This window comes from Tamandua tetradactyla, chromosome 12, assembly GCF_023851605.1.
Source record: "Tamandua tetradactyla isolate mTamTet1 chromosome 12, mTamTet1.pri, whole genome shotgun sequence".
NCBI lineage: Eukaryota > Metazoa > Chordata > Mammalia > Pilosa > Myrmecophagidae > Tamandua > Tamandua tetradactyla.
In genome coordinates this window covers 83,685,630-83,705,080 of record NC_135338.1, presented here as the reverse complement: position 1 = coordinate 83,705,080, position 19,451 = coordinate 83,685,630, and the positions used below count along the sequence as shown (strand labels likewise).

General features: G+C 46.1%; 1 protein-coding gene across 1 annotated transcript in view; it reads left to right on the top strand.

Annotated features, from left to right (window-relative positions):
- Positions 1-19,202, top strand: part of ALDH1A3 (aldehyde dehydrogenase 1 family member A3) — a 42,187-nt gene extending 22,985 nt beyond the window's left edge. The window contains exons 9-13 of the mRNA XM_077124023.1: positions 1,906-2,090; positions 8,600-8,764; positions 10,322-10,479; positions 11,604-11,678; positions 17,153-19,202. Of these exons, the coding sequence (XP_076980138.1) occupies positions 1,906-2,090; positions 8,600-8,764; positions 10,322-10,479; positions 11,604-11,678; positions 17,153-17,225 (656 nt within the window). The 3' untranslated portion in view covers positions 17,226-19,202. The remainder of the gene's footprint in view (positions 1-1,905; positions 2,091-8,599; positions 8,765-10,321; positions 10,480-11,603; positions 11,679-17,152) is intronic.
- The last annotated feature ends 249 nt before the right edge of the window (positions 19,203-19,451 follow it).

The following is a 19,451-nucleotide window of genomic DNA, read 5'->3' as shown; positions in this document are numbered from 1 at the left end:
TTGGCAGCTTGGGTCTTAGCTAGAACCACATAGTATAATATTAAAATCCTTGTTATTCTTGACTCCCATGTCCAAAATTGGGAAGAAAGAGCCATGCCAGCCATTCATTCACTTGTTGACAGGGTTAGCCATCAAAAAGTGTGACTTCCAGAGTCCTTTGCCTTAAAGAATAACCTCTCCCACCTGCTCAGTGGTACCAGAAATTCCTTCCATGGAGAACAAAGCCTTCTACTCCACATTCAAATAAAGTTGGAATTGCAAACATCCTTAAAAAAATGAGCCAGACACAATTTCTCACTAAAGTGTAAATTACTGATACAGTTCCTTTCCTTGAAGCTAGGTTTTAGTGGGAGAGTGGACTGGGTAAGGAAACAAGCCAGATAGGACACAGGAAAGGGAAGCAGGGCGTGAAGATAGACTGCTCATTTCTTCCTGGGTTAATGTGCCCTTGGAGAAACTTCTTTAGTGTTGCTAATGGTTTTCTGGAACCACATGGAGCAATTCTGGGTGTTTCCTCGCCATAATCCACATTTGGACCCCAAAACACCAATCCCAAAGTGCCAGGACTACTGCTTTGCATTCTTGTGCCACCACATCTGGGTGCCACAACTGTCCCCAATTCATCCTCTTTTCCTGCCATGAGAAGAAACTGCTGCTAAACACAGGACCCGTTCCTTTTGGGGGTAGTTTTACAAGGATCATAAACACACTCTGCAGCCGTCTTCTCCTCCTCATCTGGGCAGTGCCAGTCCACAAAATTAAACCCTGACATAACTAGCATCCCAGGCATGATAGCAACTGTAACAAGCCGCTATTCCTCCACCACCGCAGCTGTCCCCCCACCCTCACCCCCGGCTCCTGGTTGCGATGCAGGAAATGAATTAGCTATATTGGAAGAGGGGCCATTTCAAGTTGGCATCTGGCTGCAGGGAGGGTGGGTGTGCAGAGAGGGGGCAAGAACCTTATGACGCAGTCCTGCCGCCGCATCGACTTACACAAACAACCCTGCACAACACTAACGACCTCCTTCCCAAATCCAAAAGCAGAAGAATCCCTCTGAGTTGTCCCAAGATCGCTGCAGAGTGCCAGCTGGGTCACTTCTCAGCACCTAGAGCCAGGCCCCTGCCCTGAGGACCTTGCCTTTGGTTTATGCATTTCTTAAGCAAGCAGAGGTTGTCTCTGTGGGAGGGGGGAGTGCTGAGAAAACCAGTTTGGTGGTTGAGCTCTAGAAGCCCCCCTACAAATGCTAATGCCCTTCCAGTTACACTTCTTATCCGTTAAGCTTATCTCCAGAGATCTTACTTAATAAGCACCCTTCTATCTCAGTCGTTAGGAACTGTATATTTCTAAAAGCGATGAAGCTTGTTTTAATTAAATGTCTATAATTCAGATTCAGCTGTCCTCTGGCAAAATCGGTGCCCTTTTTTTTTTCTTTAAAACCTTGTAAGTCATACACAGTGTTATGTTACTTAATAAGCCCTTTCTTTCACTCAAGGTGGAAAACTGGGGTTTCTTTGAAAAGTTCTGTCCAAATGGCCTACATCAATACTTTCAAAAATTCATTCAATAGAACCTTAGGAAAGGTTCTATTGAACCTTTCCTGGCCTGGGGTCCCCACAGGCCAGGAAAATGGGGACTGCTAAGACCATCAGTGCTTATTAGCCTATTGAAGACCCTGAGAAGTTCTGCAGTCAGGACGATCAGACCCGAAATTCCGTAGACCCGAAAAATCCTTTCTCTCTTCCTCTCTGTTTGGAAGATGCTGAGAGCAAAACTTAATTTCCGAAATGCAGCCACTTGAGGGCCAATTTTCCTGTGTGGGCAATTAGAGCTGCAGCTGCGGCCAGGCCAGGCCTGCCTCAACAACTTAATGGTTTCCTCTCTCCGCCCCCTCCCCCCCCACAGTGGACTTGGCAGTGGAGTGTGCCCATCAGGGAGTGTTCTTCAACCAGGGCCAGTGCTGCACGGCAGCCTCCAGGGTGTTCGTGGAGGAGCAGGTCTACTCCGAGTTCGTCCGCAGGAGCGTGGCATGCGCCGAGAGACGGCCGGTCGGGGACCCCTTCGACGTCAGAACAGAGCAGGGGCCCCAGGTAACCCATGTCTGGACCCCCGGTGCTGGCTCATCTGAGCCGAGCCTGCTCTGATGCCCTCTCCGAGACGAATGGTGCTGCGCTCGAGCCCTACACGCGAGGCTTTTGCTGAGTTGCGGCTCGAGAGGGCAGCCCCGTCGGGCCCCTGTGGAGTCAAGGAGATGGGGCTGGACACACAGAGGTGCTCAGCTCTCTGCAACTGATGGGCATGGTGGGGGTCTTGGGAGGAGGGCACCGTGTCCGGCCCAGAATGCTGTCTACCAGCAGCCTCCTGCCCTCTCCCAGTGCCTTCCGTGAGTCTTACCCACCCCCAGCCCCAAGCGAGGGTCTCAGGTAAAGGCCATCTCACCTGGACCGTCTCCCTGAAAAAGCCGTGGTCCCCGTGAGCTGCCCTCTGCACAGCTGAGGGGCAGCAGAGAGCAGGTATGGCCTGTGCCTGGGGGGCAGGGGGGTGTCTCTTCAAACCCACGTGGGCAAGGCAGCTCTCCAAAACTAGAGAAGCCTGGTGCAGAGGGTTCGGGGGTGGGGGTGGGGGTGGGGGTAATCTCCAGGCAGTAGGCACGTGTCCCTGGAGGCCTGGTTTGAGAAGCCCAAGACAGGATGAAAATGGTCATAACCATGAGGTTTAATAGCCTCTTTAAAAAGGCACATGCTGTATCGCTTTCTTACTAATTATGAAGTGCAGCGGATGGATAAATATTTAAAAGAGGGCAGCCTCACCAACACATACATTATTGAAAAGGAGCTCGGCAGCAGCCCACTTTGCTTTTTTAGCCCAAGTTCTGCCCCAGCAGTGAAGTGACAGGTCCCATGTCTGAGAGTCCTTGTACGGAGCTTGCCACTTAACCCGCCGCAGCTCTCCTGCATATTTACGTGAGAAGCTACAGATCTAAGTTCAAATCCAAGTTCTGCCACTTGGTTCCCGTGACTTTGCACAAGTCACATGATCTTCTTAAGACTCAGTTTCGTAGTTTTCATTCTTTGAAGGGGTGGGAACATGTCAATGGCAGGGGCTTCCTGATCTAGGTAGCAGTGAATGAATGTGCATGACTTGAGTCCACATCTGTCAGGTCTGGCTTAGCTATCCTGTGGGTATGGTCTGGCTGGGGATGGTAGAGGACCACGTGGGAACAACTTAGGACTGGCCCACATGCTCTGCAGCTCTGCTGCCACGTGACTGGTGCACAAGCATCACCATTCCCTCATTCCCAGTTGCTGCCTCTCTGGCTCGGCTGCAAACCCAGCACCCGCTGGCTCGAAGGTTGTCAAGCTAATAGCCATGGTTGAATTTCAGATCGGAATGCAAACACGACCACAAGTCATTATCATAGCCACTGTGATTTAAGGCCAGTCCAGCGTCAGTGGGAAATATGCGAGCTGCCCCTGTGTTAAGGAAACCCTTTTGCACCCTCATTATTTGTAAGTCTGTTTCCAAGGATCCGGTCTCGAATTTTGAAGCCAGAGATCCACATCCCTTCCAGACGAGCAGATCCAAACGGAATGGGTGTTGATTTCATCAGTGCTTTTGATGCCACTGCTGAAAGTCCATTTGAAAGCTCACTTAAGCCATCTAACCTCAGAATATTATTTTAGGACACTGTCGGATGTTTTCCCCTCCTCCAAGTGCTTTTTCATCTACGGTAATAAGATTTTACTCTGGGAGGACTCACAGCTGTCTAAATAGTCCCGTCTGCCTCATGCCTGTAAAACAGCTAACTGACCTAGATTGGTGTCCACTGGAGACAAGCCGCGCTCGAGCTCTCCAAAATTGTTCAGGTTTATTTGGCAACTCAGCAACAAGGAGCATAAACATTCTGCAAGCCACCTGGCCGGCTGCTGCAGGATCTGGCGCCCTCGCTGTCAGAGCTAAGTCCAGCCTTCAGGCCCAGTCCTTAGGAGGCCGTATATCTCTGTTGCTGGTGCCATGCCCTGCCCCATCATCTCACTTCCTGGCAGGTTCTCCTTCCTGCACCATAAGGCACCCCCTGAAATATAACGGGGAAATTATTAAATTTAAACAACATGCTCATACGGACTCACTAGGGAGAGTTACTTTTGGATGTGCAGGTTTTTCACCTGGGACCCAGCAGCCTGAAGGAAGGATGGACGGTGCAGCTTGGACTTACAGGGGGAATGTGGCTGGCAACCTCTCAGGGCATGTACCCTGTAGTTTGGTGATGCCCCTTGAGCTCTGGCCTCCTCCTAAGAGGAGAAGAGAGGCTCAACAACACCTGGAACTTTTAATCCATAACTTGGTTCACCCAGAGAAAAGTTAAGAGAGTTTTGAGATATTATTGAATCTGTTATAATTGTTTTAATTACTTTTTTGAGCGGAAGTACTTACAGGTGGCTCAAAACACATAACGTGTAAAAGAAGTGAAAAGACTCTCTCCCATCCTCCACCCCCTCTGCTCATATTGCCAATTTTTATTCTAACTCCATAGGTAGCCGATATTGTTAGTTTCTCTGTGTCTCTCTGAGGTTTCTTCATGCATATATATACATGTCCAAGCAAATATGAATATGCATTCTTATTCCCCCTATTATTTTTATGCAGAAGGTACCATTGTTACTAGACCATATTGCACCTTGCTTTTGCCCCTTAACGAGAAACTTGAAGAACTTTCCATGCAGTCCCTAGGAGCCATCTTCATGCTTTTTCACATGTGCCAAGAAATCCACTGTATGCATCCACCATAATTGACTTACACAATCATCCGATGAGCATGTGGCTGTGTTCTGTGTTACACAGTGCCACAGTGAATATGTCATCTCATGCACATGAGAGGAAACGAATAGGACAGACTTCCCAGAGTGGGATTGCCAAGTGGGGACACGTTCAGAATTTCTGTAAGCCTTGCCAAATTTTCTTCCTCATAGCATGAACCAATGTCCGGTCCAACCCGCAGTGTCTAGGGTTATCTGTTTCTCCGGTCTTACCAATAGAATATGTTGTCAAACTCTTGGAGGTTTGCCCATCTTATTGTTACAAATAGTATCTTGTTAAGTTTTAATATGCATGTATTGAGTAAGGTGGAACATCTTATCATCTGGTCAAAGCCATTTATATTTTCTTTTCTTTCAACCTGTGCGTTTCCTTTGCATATTTTCCTTTTTACAAGGAAAATTCTTGTCAACTCTAGAAACTCTTCACATACTGGAGATTTTAACTTCATTTCTATGATAAGACTTGTCAGTAATTTTTCCCAGTTTGCTGTTTTGCCCTTTGACTTTGCTTATTTTTTTTTGCATAATAAAATATTAATCAATATTTTCTTTTTTTGTCTTTGGCTTCTGGATTTTTGAGTCCTAAAAAAGGCCAGCAGCCATCCCAAGTTTGCATAGGAATTTTCTAACATGAGGAAACCTGAAACTTTCCTCGTTCCATGCTTCACAGTTAGAGCTTTGATCCACTTGGAATTTACCCAGGTATAAGGTGTGAGGTATTGACCCAAAGCTACATTTTTAACTGGATCCATATTTCCTGAGATGCCTGGGAATGGGCCATGCATGGGTTTGTGCCCTCCCCTTCCTCAGAAGCCAGCCTGCTCCTTGAGGACAGCCATCCACATGCATTGCTGGGTTGTTTTGTTTTGTTTTTGCTTCTCTTCATGACTTGACATTCGGGTGATTATATGCCTTTTGGAGCCTATTTGAATTTATTATATTTGGGATTCATTGGACTTGTTTCATTTGGATGTTTATGTCTTTTGTAAGGGTCAGGAAGTTTTCCCTCATTGTATCCTCTGGGGACACCCATGACACCTATGTTTGCTTGCTTTTTGCTGTCACTCAAATCCCTGAGACACTGTTCAGTTTTTCTCTTCTTTTCTCTATTTTTTCTTCTGGCTGTGTGGCTTCAGTTGTCCTGTCTTCTAGCTCACTGATTCTTTCACCTACACAAATCTGCTGTTGCATGCCCCAGTGTATTCTTTTTTTTTTTTTTTTTTTTTTTTTTTTTTTAAAGAAGGATGGAAGGAAGGAAGGGAGGAAGAAAGGGAAACATCTTTAAACATTTTCTTGTTTTATTATATTTTGTTTGTTCGTTTGTTTTTCACATGGGCTGGGGCCGGGAATCGAACCGAGGTCCTCCGGCATAGCAGGCAAGCACTTTGCCCGCTGAGCCACCGCGGCCCGCCCCCCAGTGTATTCTTAATCTCTACTATTGTGTCTTTCGTCCCCATAATTCCTGATATGTTCCTCTTAATACTTTCAAATTCTTCTTTATACTCATACATTTTCTTCTTAATATCCTTTATCTCTTTATGCATATTTTCCTCATCTCCTTGAATTTATTTAGGAGATGTTTTTGAACATTTTTTATTAGTTCCAAGTCCTGTGTCTCCTCTGAAGTTTTCATTTGTTCCCTTGACTGGGCCATATCTTCCTGTTCTTTAATATGGCTTGCTGATATCTAGGCATCTTATTATCTTGACAAGTTAAATCTGAAGGTCAGTTTCTCCCTTTTGTCTAGGGTTTTATTGTTGATTGGCTTTGTAGTAAGGCTCTTCTTTGACACTTGGTCCAATTTGTGCTACACATTTAGACTAGCCCGAGTTTAACTGAACAGATTTTCTCAGCTCTTCTACATCTGATTCTTGCCCTGGATATGTGGGACACTTTTTAAAATTGCACTTTCTAGGTAATTATTTCTCTTTCAGGAGAAAGCTCCCTTTCTTCTTTTCCTTCTCCGGGAATCTCGATCTGTTGTGTTTGGTTTTGTGCAGAATTTTCTTCCCAATTCCTATGATCTGTTTAAATTCTCTCCCTCATTCAGTGCCCTGTTTTCCTTACACTTTTCAGTCCTGGGACCCTTCTGTCTTACAGCAGTCCACTTTAACCCCCATACCATTTTGTTCCCGTCTGTGAGGCTTTTCAGTGGTTTCTTCCCCATTAGGGTATCCCACCCAAGGGAGCCAGATGGGGTCTATCCAGAAAGATGGTCACTCCAGAAAAGCCCATTTTCATTTAGGTGGTCCAGCCCTCTGTTACTGGATTGCGTGAGTGCTCCTCTTGCCAGCTGCAATTCCACCCCCATCCCCGCCCCTTCCCCAGGGGCTCTTTTGTTTGCCGCACTCTTCAGGGGCTTGCGTCCTGCCCTGGGTCTCTGTAGACTTGGGTCCCTGTGCTGGATATGCGTGGGGTTCTCACTCACTGTTGTGTGTGGCTTTATAGTTTGTGTCCCTGGTGGGAGGTGGGAGGGATCTGGGCTGCTGCCCCTGAGCAGCTTCTGAGCTGTGCGAGCTGTAGTGAGGGGGCAGGAAGAAGATCAGCAAGTCTGAGACAGAAGTTTCCTATCTGATATTTTTCTTTTTCCTTGAGTCAGCGTTTGTGGAGTCCTTCTCCAGTCTCTACTGTCCTCCAGCGTCCTAAGCAAGTCCTTTTATTCGCTGAATCTCTGGGGAGGCTTTTTTTCAGGGGATGTCTGATGTTGCTATGTTGATGACTTCCAGAACTTGTCATCTGTACTGTTGGGTTTTCCTTGTTTTTGTTTATTTGTTTGTTTGTTTTCCCCTTTACCATTATTTTGATGAAAACTAGTTTGTCTATCTCGAGCCTCATTTATAATACACTTAACAGAATTCTGTGTCTCCCAGCCATAGGGGAGAGGGCAGCTGTCATGAAAAAGTATGGGGCTTCCATAGATTTCAGGAAGGAGGGCCAGAGGGATGGGGGGCAGAAAGAGCACCTTCCCCCTTGAGCTCCATCTCCCAAATGGGCACCCTTTTGACACCTGGTTAGCTCCCCTGTCAATAAGCAAGGGTTAGGCTGGGGGTGCTGGGTGAACTCCAGCCAGGGAGACCCTTAGTCAAGGTGGCAAAGGTGGAGTCTTTCTGATGAGCTGGTTTCCCACCCATCAGCCTGCCCCCTTCCTTGAAGCTCACTCCACTCTCTTTCCCGGGGGTCCTGAGTAACGTGCTCAGCTTTCCTTCTCACTTTTCCTCTGCACCATGAACAGAGATGTCTAGTCGTGGGTTACCCTAATCCTTGGTGCCGGGAGAGCAGGGTGAAATACCGGAAAAGATGAATTTCAGACAATCAATGAATAAGTTTTTAGCATCCTTATATCCCGAATGTTACATGGATATGTAGGGTATGATTATCTTAAAATCTCATTTGTTGTTTACCTGAAATTCAGATCTAACGGGCGTCCTGCATTTTTATTTGATAAATCTGGCAACCCCAGCAGGATGCATGAGTCGGGGACGCAAAGGATGTGAGCGATTCAGATGTCATTTCACCCCTAGACTGACTCCCCATGGTGGGGGGTCAGAGGTATGAGTAAACCGCAGACCTAGAGCGGATAAGGGTATCCTATCCTCCATCCCTCCCCTGTGCCAAAGAGCCTAGCCCTGTGCTCTGGGGGAATCTGTGCAGCCAGCGAACATTCGTTACCCGAATTGGGACTTGGCAAAGATGTTTGACCATTTTGAAGGCCTCTGAAAATAGAAAAGGGCAGCCGCTGTCCAGGAGGGAGCCTGGCTCGACGTCCTGATTTTGTTTCGCAGATTGATCAGAAGCAGTTCAACAAAATCCTCGATCTGATCGAGAGTGGGAAGAAAGAAGGAGCCAAGCTGGAATGTGGGGGTTCGGCCATGGAAGACAGGGGGCTCTTCATCAAACCTACCGTCTTCTCAGAAGTGACAGATGGCATGCGGATTGCCAAAGAGGAGGTAGGTGGGGCGCCCCGACAGAAGTTCCCAGCCACGGAGGGCTGTGTCCTGAGCTTGGTGGTCAGGCTTTCCCACCCAGGGGTTCTTCTCAAGAGTCCAGGGTCTCTGAAGTCCTTTCTCTTACGCCTTTTCCCTCTCCTTTGGGGTCCTTAGGGAAGCCATCTTGCCCTCCCACCTCCCGCCCCTGGCAGACCTGGAGATGGTATAGCAAGTACAGAGCTTGTCAGAGCGCTCATTTCCACGTGCTGCTTGCTCAGCCCTCTTCCGTCCTTTAACCCTCTGTGAGGGAGTCATGCAGCCTTGTGCAGGGCTGTTGGCACCTGTGGGGCTTGCCAGGAAGAGAGCCATGGATTCAGGGCTCAAAACTGCTTTCAATCCCCCATCTCGGTGTCAGGCTGCGGGGCCACCAACTGGGTGGCTTAAAACAGCAGAAACTGATTGTCCCAAGTTCTGGAGGCCAGAAGTCGGAAATCAGGGTGTCAGCAGCGCCGTGCAACCGCTGAAGCCTGTACAGGAAAAGCCTTCCTTGCCTCTTCCTCACTTCCAGTGGTTGCTGGAAGTTCTTGGCATTTCCTATAGATACAGTGCTCCACTCAGGGCCTCTGTCATCACATGACCCTCTCCCCTGTGTCTGTCTCCATCCAAGTGTCCCCCTTACAAGGACACTCGTCATATTGGACCAGGGTCCACCTAATCCAATTTGTCCTCATTTTACAAACTGGTGCCAAATAAAGTTGCATTTACAGGACTGGGAATTAGGGCATCAGCGCATCATCTGGGGGTGGGGGACACAATTCAAGCCGTAACACCCCTCAAACCAAGTTTAGATGACACATGGTCATTTAAAGAATGTGTCCCGGGAAGAATTCTCGCTGGAGTTTTCCGTCGCAGGCATCCTTGGAACAGATGGCAATCAAGGGGCTCCCCATCAGAGGGCAGACGAACTGTGTCTGTCAATTCCACCGTTAAGCTACATGGAAACCAGTTCCTGCGCGGGGTTGATTTAACATGAGAACCAGGTCCCGTGTACTTAGCCCCTGGATGTGACCCTTTCTTTTTTTTTTAACTGGATGGCAAAGATTGATCAACATTGTCTTATCTCCCTGTGGGTAGTTATCATGGAAGCATTTTAGGGTGTCTGGCTGATAGAGAACACAGCCTCAAAGTTGAGCCTCTGAATACGCTTCACAGTAACGTTCTAGTGGAAACTTCCAAAGTCTGTGTCTTCTGTGCACCCCAACATGTGTGGATTACCCTGAGACTTGCACCAGAACAGGCATGGAATTCTCAGAAGGCCTGATGCCAATGAGAGGTGTTAAACCCTACCTACATTTTTTGTTAATTTTTGTTTTCATTCCATTTTAATCTTTCCCTTCAGATTCCAACAGTCATGCTAATAAAAAAGGTCTTTGGGAGTTCCTTCTCCAGTTATTGTTTTTCACGTATCCGGTTGCTCTGGATATGCAAAAAAGGTGTAAAATTAAGGAGATGCCTACTCAGAGCATACATTTTCCATTGGAACATGCCTCTCACTGCCATTATTGCAATTAATCATAGATTTTCGGACCGGTGCAGCCAATACTGAAGTTCAAAAATATTGAAGAAGTGATCAAAAGAGCCAATAGCACTGAATATGGACTCACAGCAGCCGTGTTCACAAAGAATCTTGACAAAGCACTGAAACTAGCTTCTGCTTTAGAATCTGGTACCGTCTGGTGAGTTAATTCTGTGTGTGCATCAGTTCTCCTGATTTGCTTGCTTGCTAGTGTCATCACACCTCCATCGATAGCTAGCTTCTGCCGTAGTTCGCTAGATCTGCTATGACAAATACCACATGATGGGTTGGCTTCAGCAACAGGAACTTATTGGCTCACAGTTTTAGAGGCTGGAAGTCCCAAATCAAGGAACTGACAAGTCCATGCTTTCCCAGTCTTTCGTGTTGTGGTGCTGGTTTCCACAATCCTTGGGATCCCTTGACTTATATCTCTGCCTCCATTGCATGGCCGTGTCCTTGGTTTCCTTCCGTGTCTTCAAAAGGTCCTATTTACAAATGGATTCCCATCCATAGGAATAGGGTTTAAGATGTGGACATTTCTTTTGTCAGGATTCAATTCCCAACTGCTTCCAATCATCTATTACAGGCCAAACACTCCTATGAGTAAAAGGGTTTGCACAGTCCTCATGACCACCTAATTATCTCCTCTTTACAAGTGAGGACATCAAGGCACAGAGAGGTCGAGTGACTTGCCCAGGGTCACACAGCTAGCATATGGCTGGGCCCTCCAGCGCCAGCACCCATGAACTTGACTTCCATGTGGTATTTCCCCTCTGACTTACCTCCTCTGCTTTTCTTTTTTATTCTGATTACAAAAGCAGAGCACACTTATTTGCAAAGTATGGGTAATAGTCCCTGCCTCACCAATATTCTGCAGATTACATATTGCTATCCCCATTCTCAAGATGGCTGAGTTGGAGTTTAGAGAGGATGAGCCAGAATCAAATAGCCATGAAGTAGGAGAACTCCAAGGTCAGGTTTGTCTAATCTTAAAGCTAATTCTTGTTCCCCTATACCATCGTATCTCTTTTCTTCTCCACTTCTCATTCCATTTCTGCCCTAGTGAAAAGGTCTGTACTCAAATAGATTCAAATTCTAGTTTCCAGAAGAATGAGAAGGCAGAAGTTGAAAGCACACCGTGTTCTAATTGTAGAAACGTTTACAAGAGGCCATTTGTTAGGCTAAGCTCTGCACCCACTGCCCAAAAGCGGGTTTCCATGGAATGCTTATGGCCCAGTGGGGTCTCCTGCAGGTAACTGTGAACATCTTGCCCCCTCTCTCTAGGATCAACTGCTACAATGCTATCTACGCACAGGCTCCATTCGGTGGCTTCAAAATGTCGGGAAATGGCAGAGAACTGTAAGTGTCGCCCTGACTCTGAGCTTGCCAGTGGGGGGAAGGAATAACAAATCTCTGGAATTTGCAGGGTGGTGGTGCTTGCTGCAGTCCCTTCACCTTCACCTTCGCTCCTGCGTTTCAGTTCGGATGATCACATTGTGAAGGCTGGTGTCCATCCTTGGGGACTGGCTGCATCCCTCCCTCCCCCTCTCCCCCCACTTCTAGCATTCCCCACCCTCATCGTCCTCCCACTCCAGTTTGGCTCCCAGGGTCCACCTCCAGCCTCAGCTTTTCTGTCCTCCTCGACGCCCATCACACTTGGGGATGTACAGCAGATATGACATATGCTCGCTAGAGGAGGACATAGGGAGAACTGAAAAACTGTACTTTTTGCCTGATGTAATTTGTAATTCCACAAATCCCTGCCCTCAACGAGAAATAGAAGCTCCCTCTCAGGTCAGGTTCCAGAAGTAGGAGAACTCGAGGTCAGGTTTGCCTAATCTTAAAACTAATTCTTGATTCCTGATACCATCATTTCTCTCTTTTCTTCTCCCCTTCTCATTCAGCTCTCTGGGCCTAGCAGATGCCAGAGATATGCTGTGGGACACTCTGGTTCCTCCTCAGTGTCCTTTTGGGCATCTTTGCGATGTCTCCTGCTGAACTGATGTGGCTTCATCAATTTATTCAAACTCAGCTTGTTCCCCTCCACATTTCCTTTCTGTCTTACCTGTTGAGATAGTGTGTTCCATGGTTTTAGACTAACTGACAGGTCTTCTTGTATCTGGCTCAGGATAAAAGGTACAGACACAGAGCTGGTGTGTGCATTCCAGGGCAGGCCTGCTGCGGCTTCCAGCCAATGCTGGCTTCTCTTCCCATGTCCCTCTTAGCCATGCCCGGTGTTTATGGACAAACAGCAAATAGGATTAATCTTCCCAGGGAGCCATATGTGACAACGCCCCCAGGGCCTTCCTGGGACATCAGACTTCTTCCTCTTATTTAAACAGTTTGTATTATTTATATACAAAAGCATTACCTCGAGCTTGTTTGTACATCTTCCAGTGAGAACAGACGCAAAGTCTCCCCCTTGGCATGGATGTCAGTGGAGCCCTGGGGCAGCTTCCCTTTGGATTCTTAATAGAGATGTTGAAACATAACGGGGCTGGTATCCATCCCTGAGCAAATGAGCTTGGCCAGTCTCCATGAACTGTGGGGTCCCTGCCCCCACCTTGGTCCTTCTTTCTTGTCCATACCTGACTCACAGTAAGATACCCACGTGGCCATCGGATGGTCTGAGGAGGGTGTGTCCATCAGCCTCCCCCTGCAGGGAATTTCTGGAAACTTGGCCCTTTACGGAAGCCTCCCTGTAGTGGCTAGTTTCTGCTTGTATTCCCATGAGCCTCAAGACCTATTCACACCTCCTGGCCACTGGGGAAAGGGCTGGGGTCACATGGATTCCCTCCAGGGCCTTCCACCAGCAATGGCGCTGGTGACAGGTAGCATTGGCTGAGCCGTGGACTCTGAGTCAGGCTCCATCCAAGCTTTCCACCCATGGTAATTCCCGACAGCTTTATAACAGCCCCTGAAATGGGTGCTACTGCTGTCCCCATTTTCATATCAGGAACCTGGGCCCAGAGGGTCTGTGGCGTGGCTTCCCCATGGGCATGCTGCTAGTAGGTGGCAGTCAGGACTGGACTCTGGCAGCTTGGTCCTTGGACCCACCTCAGTAAGGCACGTGGATTGCAGACAGAAGGATAATGTGGTCATCTCCTCTGCAGGGCTGATCCCCCAATCTGCTGCCTTGAACCAAACCCCTAGAACCACCCACAACCCTCGCCCCAAAGGCCTTTCACACCAAAGGCAAGAAAGCAGCAAGAGTTTCAGTCCCCAAAGCCATGTCCCTGCATGCAGAAGATGTGGGAGCTTTTACTGACTAACACTGCTTCATGTCTTTCATGTTTTCTCGCCTGAGCCACCTTTTTCTCTCTTCCCAACACCCTGACAGTTCTCTTTAGACACCTCAATGCCCCCTTGCTGGGTACAGGGCAGGGTTTGGAGGACATTCCTTAAACACACCCAATGTGTAATCCTTCCAGTTCACCACCCTTGGGACTTTTTTGACTGTCTCTTTTTGTAACCCTTGGCCAATATTTTCCCAAGGTTCTTGAGAAAGCATTTTTAAATAATTCACAAGGGGGCTCAAAACTGACTTTAGAACAAATTTCCCTTTTTCCTCATCTCTTGAATGTCTTCATGCTGCAATGCAGTTCCCCCTTTGTAGGCTGGAGCACCGCAGGGTGGATTCCATGGTTTTCCCCGTCTCCAGCCTCTGGGGGTGGGGTCGCTATGGGCCACCCACCCCATAGGTCCTCTGGGATCCACTACTGCCCAGGCCTTGGGAGGAGGCCTTTGAGTTCCCTTTCCCCTGAGTGCCTTTTTTTCCTGAGCTCTCTTATTTTTCTTTATAATAGTAAAAACAGTACTCACTGTAACAAAAATTCCACTCAAGAGAATTTCCCACAGCAAGCACATCTCTTGAGTAGGAGGCACATGGGAAGCCCAGGTTTCCTTCCCCTGATCCCCACCTTCCCCTTCCCCATTTAGAGGAAGCCACTGTTTGGTCATTCATTTGTTCATTCCTCATTCATTCATTTGGCAAATATTTATCGAGCATCTTTGATGTGGCAAATGCTGTGCTTGGCTCTGAGCACACAGCGAATAGCACAGAAAGCAGTTCCTCAATTTCCAATGTGCTGGTACTCTGGCTTATTTGGAGAAAGGCAGGGCCCACGGATGCCTGCTTTGAGCACCAAAGTAGATGAGACTGGGTGAGAAACCAGTTAGAGGATGCCACCGTGGGTCAAAGAAGGGCTGTGGGAGCCCGGACGAGACAGTGACTGTGGGAAGAGAAGGGAGGGAACCATGGTTGTAATTCACTCTACAGGAATAATTTATTGCTGGATTTATTGGTTATATGCTAATTCAACAAGATTTCACCACCTTGTTTGCCTTGCTTTGCTAAGTTGATAAATAATTAACTACTTTGAGTTTTGATAATGCAGCAGTCACTTTGAGAGTGTCTGGTGCATTTTCTATTAGAATGCACGTAAGTATGGGTGCTATTTTCTGTTTTCAAGTGAATTGAGATCAAACTACTCATACTTTTCTGCAACTTGATTTTTGCCTCCAAGTTTGGGTGTGGGATATCCTACGTCTTTCCATTCTTTTTATTGATGGTTTCCTGTAATGGACTTTTTGTGTTTCTTCCAAGGGGGTTGCTGTTAAAAACCATGCTGCAGTGCGCTTCTTTGTGCATAGATGTTTATGCACTTGTGGGTGATTATTTTCAGAATCAGTTCCTCAAGTTGGATAGTCTGCCACTTGAAAAATGGGCTCATCACTGCTTTTGGCTTGCCTTTCTTAACTGTGAGTGTGCTGAGCACCTTTTTCACGTGTATTGGAATCTGTATTTCTTTTTCTGTCTTTTTCATATCCTGTGTTGATTGTGTTTTTCTTACTGCTTTGTAAGAATTCTTTGTATATTAAGGAAAACAGTGCTCTGTCTCTTATACAGGGTTGAAAAATGTTTGGATTTTTTAGTTTTATTTTTTAATTTAGCTTTTTGTTTTTTCTTTAATGGAGTTTACGGCTGTACAGAAGTTGAATTTAGCAGTCTGTTTATGGCATTATGTTTTGTGTTATGTTTAGAAAAGATTACAAAATATGTCACCCATTTTCATGGATTCTTGAAACTTTGTAAAGATCCCAATGACATGCTGATAATAAAATAACAGTAATACTTTCTACTATTTGATTTCTAATTAGCACACAATAGGTGTTCTACATGAACTGTTGCTAATCATTATAAATGCAAGGAGGCCAGGGTATTCCCACTCTATAGATGATGAAACTGAGGCTCAGAACTTGCCTAAGTTATATAGTTCTAAGCTCGTGTTTCTCAAAATTGGTGAAGTGTCAGAACAGATGGCTGGGCCCCACTCCTAGAGTTACTGAAAATGTCTGTGTATTAGTTTTCTATTGCTGCTCTAACAAATCACTACAAAATTAGTGACTTGAGCAACACAGATTTGTCTTACATTTCTCTAGATAGATGTCTGACGTGGGTTTCACTGGCCTAAAATCAAGGTGTTGGCAGGACTGTGTTCCTTTTTGGGGGCTTTTGGTGGGATTCTATTTCCTTACCTTTTCCAGCTCCTAGAGGCCCCTTCCTCTGCCTTCAAAGTCAGCAAAGATGCATCTCTACAACCTGCTTCCATTGTCACATCTCTTTCTGACACTTCTTCTTCCCTCTTCCACTTTTAGGGATCCCCTTGTGATTAGAATGGGTCCACCCAGGTAATCCAGGATAATCTCTCTATTTTTAAAGTTAGATGATTAACATCCTTAATTTCATCTTCAACCTTAAAGACCCCTCTCCATGTAAACTAACATATTCACAGGTTCTGGGGATCAGGATGTGGATACCTTTGTCGGGATCAGGAGGGCGGTGGTGGCAGGGACATTATGTCTACTACAGTACGTCTGGGGTGGGGCCCAAGAATTTGCATTTCCAGCAGATTCTGAGCTGAAGCTGAGGCTGCCAGTTGGAGGACCATAATTTGAGAACCACTGGTTCCGGGGGTGAGATAGATCAATCTCAGACCTTTCTGGCTCAAAAGCCTCTAGTGGCTACCTCTCCTTCCACCTCTTTTCCTAAACAAGTATACATTTTTATTCACACAACAGCAGGGCAAGTGCCAGAGAGGCATTTTTTAAATCTAACCAAAGGCATCTCTCGGTTCTGGGAGGGGGGCTGCCCCAAGATGGCCCATGATGCACAGGAAGGGTCACCTGAACTTGGCGGCTTAAAGAACAGAAGTACACCAAGGGCCCCAAGTCAAAGGCTGTGGGCTCCCTTACGTCCAGTCTGTGCTCACATTCCCTCCCACCCACCCGGTCCCGAGCTGGCCTCACTCTTCTGACAGCTGGTCCCCAGCTGGGGGTTCTGAGGCCAAGGCTGGGTCCTCTGTGTTCCAGCCACTCCCCTGTCCACGGGCCTCCATCTCTTCTGTCTCTTCAAATGGCTCCAAATCAGCACGTCAGAATGATCCACCTAGTGTGATTTTTCTCCCCAGCTCCCCTCATGCCCCCACGCAGGCCCTCCCATCTTGTCCTCCACTCCCCCATCCAGGGAATTTGCCTCTCTTAAAAAAAAAAAATCCCCTTCATTCTTCAATGGGAATCACTTAGTCCTTCTGAATATTTTTAAAGCATTATACTCAAAAAATCTGACATTTAAAACTTCAGTTGCATGTCCGATTACTTAAGCTTACTAACGTCCAGACTATACGTCCATCAAGTCATCACATTTTGATCTTTTGTGTAAATTCCAAAGTACCCAACAGAGAGGAATGGTCCATAAAGTAGCTGAACACAGTTTCTATGGAAAGGGTAAGGAAAGCGCCCATTCTGAATATTTCTCTTTTCTGTGATCACAGAGGCGAGTATGCCCTCAGTGAGTACACAGAGGTGAAAACCGTCACCATCAAACTCGACGACAAGGACCACTGAAGTTCAGGCAGAGTCCTTCCTCAAACATTTGACAGCTGAGTGCGGCGGGCGACACTTGCCGAAGAAAAACAACTACATTTCGGACTTTCCCGGGATGCCTCCCCCTGGAAACTTTCAGTCGACTGGATTTGAACGAGTTTGTTTTCCTCTGACTCTATTCTATTGATCTAGCTGGGGATGCCCGTAGGTTGTGTGCAAGATTGTAGCACTGTCCGGGCAGAGCTCTCAGCCATTTCTGTCTTCCCCCTTTAGACCAGGTCCCGGGGGACAGGGACAGTGCTCACCACGTTGTTTTCAGGGGGAGTGGCATTTGAAGTGTCCAATGGTTGCTTAAAAATGCTTTGCCGAATCTGACCACGGTAAGAATTTGGAAAAAACTCTCGGCAGGGTCTGCACGCCTGGCCCTGCCTTTGTGGTGTGCTCGGCTCACCTGCAAATAGAACAAGCACTTCCTCCTCCTGGGATAAGACTGAAAGGCACTGTTCAGTGGGAAATGGACTAGCGCTGAGTTAAAACTAATAAAAAAAGGGATTGTGAGGACCCACTGTGGGGAGCTTTGGGGAAGCTCATACAAGCTTTGGGGAAGGTTGCAGAAGGCTTTGGGTGCACGTGGGTCTTCAAAGACAGGCGCACTGAGCATTGAACACAGCTGAAAACCAATACCGCCTTTGCAATATAACTGAATCAACAGCCCAAAGAGCTTATTCTAAACATATGTCATGGACTATCAAGGCACTTTCTTAGGCAAAACAATTGTTAGAATCACCTTTGCTGCTAAGAATCCAATGCTCTGGCACTAAGACAGTATAGCACATCCTCCAGTAATTGTCTCACAATTTAAAAAATAAAACAATACAGCAATAATTCACTTTTACAGGTTATGCAATGCTGCCACATTCGTTAGTGGTTTATGATAAGCCTATATACTTTTTCCTTCTTCCAGTTTGGTTATCCATTTTAGGTTATTAAAGCACACACAACTGGAAAGAAACGTGTCATAATATAGCCCTGTTTTTAAAAAGCCCTGTTTTGGATATTAATTTCTGATTAGTCAACAAGTAAGGCATGGACTCCATGGAGGAGTGGGGTTTCCTACTAGATCCAAGTCTGAACACTTCACTAACAAGTTGTAGAGCTGTTCCTGTTTGTGTATCCAAATCATGTGCAATTTCCTCTGTTTCAGCTTGGAAAACTGAAAGTGTTTCCATATAGCTTTAAAAAAAGAGAGAAACCAAATTTTATGTTCCTCAGATGCTTTTAATGTTACTAATTTGTACTTTCCTAATTGGAAAATTATTACTTACATTTGAGAATTAAGTTGAGGGAGGGGAGGCAATTATAAAATTAAGTTCACCATCGAAACCAGTTTGTGTACAAAGGAAGCCATGTGCGAAAGAGGGTTTTCATCCTTGTCAGAAATCCACAATATATAATTCACACCCTCTCCATCAGTTAGCACTTACACTACCAAGAATTTGTTAAATCAGGATTTTATTTCATACACTGAATTTTCAGTATTTTGTTCTCAACTATTACACTAACCTTGATCATAATACATTAGAGGGTTCTTATTCTTTCATTGTACAATAATGCCTTTAATATGAAATGCTACATTATTTATAATTGGTAGAGTTATTGTATCTTTTTATAGTTTGTAAGTACACAGAGGTGATATGCCTTCTGTAATATACTGTATTTAGAAATGGAAATCTATATAGTGTTAGATTTTACTTCTTTAAAGGTTTACCCTGTGATACAGTTTAAAACCCTATTGGCCTGGGAATTCTGATCCTAACTGCAGATTAAGTTACAATGGAGCTATGATCAAATAAAATCGGATATTTGAGAAACTTTATGCTTTTTCATTTGAGAACCAAACCCATTTTAATTCTCTGGTTGAGTTTTTCTCTTTCCTAGACCTTCTATGCAAAATGACCTGTAATATAGCAGTACCAGTGGCTGAAGAATAAAATTACATTTGCTCAATTGATCAGGCCTCAATGCTTCGCCTGTGTCTGTGAAAAACACTGGGGTTGACCAGGCAGGGAGCTCTGCCTTAGTGGCTCTGTGTCTTCAATGGCTAGACTTAAGCTGGTCATCTAAGCTGATAACGTTTGCCATGTGTGTGGATAGTTGCATGAAGGGTTGTGTGCAAATTTAGGGAAAACATTGTATTCCCTTTACTGTGTCCATTTTTTGGTTCTCTCTCCACAAGGCACTAGATAT